Source organism: Macrobrachium rosenbergii, chromosome 22 (genome assembly GCF_040412425.1).
Source record: "Macrobrachium rosenbergii isolate ZJJX-2024 chromosome 22, ASM4041242v1, whole genome shotgun sequence".
In the NCBI taxonomy this organism is placed as follows: Eukaryota; Metazoa; Arthropoda; class Malacostraca; order Decapoda; family Palaemonidae; genus Macrobrachium; species Macrobrachium rosenbergii.
Window position 1 is genome coordinate 10,601,679 of NC_089762.1, and position 5,433 is coordinate 10,607,111.

A 5,433-nucleotide genomic window follows, 5' to 3' on the forward strand; every position below is an offset into this window, starting at 1 on the left:
ATATATATATATATATATATATATATATATATATATATATATATATATATATATATATATATATATATATATATATATATATTATTGAACCAGCGGACATCTGCGCGAGATTTCCCTCCCTGACTCACAGCCTTGTCTCCATAACATCTGTCAACTGCTCAATTACTGTCGCAAAAATAGAAGCTTTTCCGTCACTGGAAGCGAAAAACTGGTTTTCCTCATTTGCAGTTTTCCTTTCATTCTTCATACCACTAATTTCCTATCTTCGAAGATTTGCGCAGGGCTTAATCCACTATGCAGTTTTATGAAGGAACGCAATGAGTGGTAAGTTATCAAAATAATTTCCATTTGTTGAAAGCAAAATGCTTGGTTTTCTCGTGAACCAAATATCTTTAAGTTCGGTTCGCGCGACGTGGGATGAACACTGGCTTCGTACGACAGCGAAGAAACGAAAAAATTAAATTTTCATTTTGTCCTCCAGCACTTCCGAGTTAGAATCGATTTCGGGCGGGATTGCTGTTTTATTGTAGTAAATCTCTTTCTACATCGCTGTGCATGCAATTATAACTTCGCGATTATCACTGTTTATGTAAGTTTGTTGCCCGAGTGTTATATTTATTCATGTTAGTACACAGAGGCAAAGTTGGTCGTCATGACAACCACGCATGCGTGAGGCAAGAGTGATGTCACTAGTGACGTCATAGGGCGAGCTGCTGATAAGACAAGGCACCCTCCTCCCAGATTACAGAGTGAACAGTGCCGTTGTTGAGAAAGGTACCGACAGTGCGCCTTAGTCTTTATATATTTCTAAAACCTTCGGGTTTAACATTGCAAACCTGGATTACAATTCTACCAAAACGTCTTCCCCAACACCCTCAGGTAAGGAATAAAATCAGCTACAGTCCATGTAACAAGAAGAGTGAACATGAGTTTAACAGTTTTCGTAGACACGTGATTTTTGCTTCCAGATTCTCTGAATCATTTTTAAATCCGCCACAGAAAAGAGCTTTAAATTGTGTTTTGTTTGATTCACTTAAATTTTCTATTCGAGTGCTTCTCGTCATGCAACTCCTAAGAAATGTCGTTCACAAATTTACCTGCATTGAGAGTGTGAAAATTTGTCGTGCAGAGGAAGCCAACTGAAAATTAATTACTGTATATTTAAAAAAAAAGCATTGGTTAAAAAAGCATGATAACCTAATAATGAAGATAGAATGGTCTCGTAGGCCATAGTTATCGCTTCTTATTCTTATGCTTATTATATTCCCTTCTATTGACTTTATAGCTCACCCCTCTCCCCGCCTCTCTCTCTCTCTCTCTCTCTCTCTCTCTCTCTCTCTCTCTCTCTCTCTCTCTCTCTCTCTCTCACTGCGCTTACTAAGTAAATTTTGACATGAGTAAGCGGAGATTTGCCATTTTCATCAACTCAAAGAAATTTACTGGCGTAAATAATCTCACTTCGTTTCCCCATGTACTGTACTTGGTGCGAATATGATGTAACGTAAACGTTTTCTATTCTTTGCAGAGATGTCTGGTGGCAGCAAGAGTGCCAGCTTCCACCGCGTGAAAACGTTCGAGCTGCCGAGACTGGAGATGGACCGCCAATTCTCCGAGGTGAAGCTTCTGGCAGAGGGATGGTACGCTAAAGTCTACTCAGCCAAACACCTCGATTCGGACAGCAACGTCGTCCTAAAGTGCGTTCAGAAAGAGACGACGAAAAAGAAGGATTTCTTCCGCGAGTTCCACTACAACTACTACCTTAGTCCACATCCCAACATAGTCAACAGCTTCGACGTTGCCTTCAGTACAAGTACCTCATACGTGTTCGCTCAAGAACTGGCTCCCGACGGTGATCTGTCGCAGTTCGTGAGGAAGGGAGGTCTAGGAGAAGTGAGAGCGAAAAGAGTTGCCGAACAGATTGCCTTTGCCTTAGAATTTGTACACAGCAAAGATTTGGTTCATCGGGACATTCGTTTGGAGAATATTTTTGTATTTGACAAAGATCTAACGAGAATAAAGCTCGGAGATTTCGGCAATACGCAGCGTGTGGGCACCCTGGTCAAGAAAGCCAATGTCCGTGTGCCATGGGCGCCACCAGAAGTCAGCCAGGCTGTCTATAATGAGGGCTATGAGGCTGAAACATCACTGGACGCCTGGCAACTGGGAATCCTAATCTTTGTTTGCTTAACCGGGTCCTACCCCTGGTATTCCGCCGATATTACCGACCGTCATTACAACTCTTGGGTAGCTTGGCTCAAAAGAAAAACCACAAAGATTCCACGACGCTTTAAGTGCTTCACGCCACGCCTTCTACGCCTTCTGCGACGCCTTCTTGAACCCAAATCTGAAAAACGCGCTGGTGTAAGGGAAGTCTATAAATATGTGTCTGATCCTTGGCTTGTTAAAGGAGTGGATCCCTTAGATATTGCCTTTGACGAAAGCTCTTCGGAGATCTTCGTTACAAGTACGAAACCTCTTTATGAATGTGCTGAGAAGAAGAAGTTGGTGGAACTCCTGAGGTCTTACGGTATTCAGACGACCGTTGACAAGAAGGAAACCACCAAGAGGATTTGTGAATGGCTTCTAAATTCATCATCTGCGACCCATAGGGGCATGTAACATCAGAGAGGGAGCTCTGCTCCCGACCTGTGTGTTCCTAGCCATGCTGAGGGCGCTCGTGAAGTTCGACCATAAAGAAAGTGAACTTGTCGTTTCAGCAGCCGAAGATTACTTCTGCTGCTCATATGTGCCAAAGATATAGGCTTAAGTCGGTGAAAGACAGTCTCAAGTCGCCGGACGGAGACAGCTTCTTGCTCCATGAACTGTGATAATAATTCATTGAATTTTGTTTACCTGGGAACAATACCATGTCTGTATACGACAACTCTTGATGATAATATCTTTAGCAGCAGCTAATCCATACATTTCAATAGTCGACATATCAAGAAATCCGGTTGATCCTAGATGTAGAATGAGCTGTGCTTGTAAATCCTTTCAACAGTTGCCAGGTATTATCACTAAAATATGTATTCTTTGTATCAAAGATGTAAGTGAACTGTACTGAAATGTATTTTGCTAGTTTATTAGTGACTATGAAATATTTTATACATATTATTTTTCAAGCTTGTTACGGTTGCTAGATCTAGTCTTCCAGGGATGTAGTTCTTTATTATTAGAGAACAGCTGTCAAGTACTGTACTTGTGACATTCCTTCCGCCACGGCATCGATGTCTCAGAGGTACTTATCAAAGAAGAGATGCAGAGTATATCTTGTTATCTAGATTTCATTCATAAAAGTTTCACCTATTGTTAATTGCATGCGTACCTGTAGACTTCTTTGCTGAATTTAGAGTCCTTGAAAATCAGTTCTTTACAAAGCACCAGTTTCAACTTCGAATTCATTAATGACATTTTACATTAAAGCTCCTTCAGTCATTTTAACGACTTTAAAGAAGAAACAAAGATGGAAATGAAAGGTGTTCCTTTAGAGTGAAATACACTTGATAGCTAGATATATTTTGTATCGTCAACAATAGGGTTTGTAATTCAAGTCAGCTTTTGTCTCTCAGAAAATACTAAGACTTGCTTTAGATGATATCTCTTTATGATATTAAGACATATCCAAAGAATCACATATGGTAATTACTCTAAGCTTTGTAAAATTAACTTTATTGCTTCCCTTTAGGCTTAACATTTACAATTAAGCTCAAGTGTTAATTCAGGAATTCTGATTGCTGATATTATACGCTTGGAAGTTTGTTGAAAAGGAATGAAAAAAAATAAAAAAACAGTATCTCAAAGCCAAGTTTTATATATTCGTAATTAGAATAAACATGAGAATCAAAATAAAGAAATTCTTTCTAAAAACTTTGTTTAATTTTATTCTATATGAACAATGGACATTTTTAATGGTAAGGGAAAGTATAAAGATGATTCAGACATCGCATCCAGCAGCTTATATTGAGGGATAACAGATTAATGAAACTACTTAAGAATTAATATTCTTGATTCCATAAATCTTGATGTTTGCAACTAATTCTCAGACATTTTATTATTGAATTTCAAACAAACATATCATCCATGCAGAGGTTATTCCTTTGACAAAGTAGGTTAACAAATTATATACTTGAATAAAAATTTGAAGATAGATTATTGTAAATAAAAGAAAATATTTTTTGTCAAAAAGATCGAGCAGATTAGAGGAAGAGAAATTTTGTATGATAAGAATAATGCTTAATATAATATTGTAAGGGATAAAAAAATTGAATGAGAGAAGATACAGTTTTCCTTAATATTTTGGGAGTAAGGGACGTGATGAATAAAACAAGCAGATGCTTTAGCTTGGTTTTTAAAGCAATTGCTTCACTTTCAATGAATAAAAAAAGCAAATGCTTTTGCTAGTAGCAAATACTTAGACCTGATGTTTAAGTCCAAGCAAATGATTAGAAATTATCAGCAATTGTTTCGTTTCCAATGAATAAAAAAAAAAAAAAAAAAAAAAAAACCATCCGATTTTTTAAACCATGATTTGATTCTAAGTTAAGGATACCCAAGAAGCATTTATCTCATAGCTAATTGTTAATTGTCTTGTCCCATATTGCATTGAAATCAAACTTATTCTGCCTGAAACGAATTCTAATCAAAGCGAAACTCATCAGAAAGCTGAAAAGAGCTTCTGTGTACGTATGCCGGTGATTTGGACCCATCTGGAATGCCTTGAAACACATAAGTCCCACGTGGCTGGGTCTCTAAGCAAAAGATAGCAAACGGAGATAATAATAATCTTTATTCATATGATTTTAAGCAATTAGTTTTTGCCTAAGTTTTTGCCACCTTTTGTTAAATATTTAAGCTTTTTCCTTTTCTTACATGCTTTTGCTTTAAGCAAATGCTTGTTTTTTATACATCAGGCTCCATATCTTAAATTCGGCGTATAAGATAACGAAATGAAAAGTAGTTAAGAAACTTAAGCTTGAAAAGTAAATGGTTATTTAGAGCAAACAGATTTCCAGTTTTGATTCAATAAAGACGACTTCAAGTTAATGATATCATTTCATTAGTTCATCATAATCCAGAAGACCAAAAGTAATTTCTTTTTTCAAATAGCTACTCCTTACATATACAGTACATGCGCATGCTTAAAACCCCATGTAAATAGCGGGGAACAAGGAAATGTGCGCAAGGGGTTTTCGAACGTCCTGCTGATGAGTCTTCTCTGTTGGTGTATAGAGGCGTTGATGTTTGAAAGTTTTCATTTCAGGGGCTCATCCATTCGTCTGTAAAATATAAATGTGGCAGTGATCGTTGTCTTGTCTTTATATTTATATGGAGCCATATTATATATTATATATATATAATATATATATATATATATATATATATATATATATATATATATATATATATATATATATATATATATATATATATATA

The 5,433-nt window shown here is 36.7% G+C and overlaps 1 protein-coding gene across 1 annotated transcript; it reads left to right on the forward strand.

Annotated features, from left to right (window-relative positions):
• Nucleotides 1-740: 740 nt before the first annotated feature.
• Nucleotides 741-3,867, forward strand: LOC136850574 (serine/threonine-protein kinase meng-po-like). The gene is made up of 2 exons (XM_067124198.1): nt 741-879; nt 1,526-3,867. The coding sequence occupies exon 2, from the start codon at nt 1,528-1,530 to the stop codon at nt 2,617-2,619; it is 1,092 nt and encodes a 363-aa protein (XP_066980299.1). The 5' UTR covers nt 741-879; nt 1,526-1,527; the 3' UTR covers nt 2,620-3,867.
• The last annotated feature ends 1,566 nt before the right edge of the window (nt 3,868-5,433 follow it).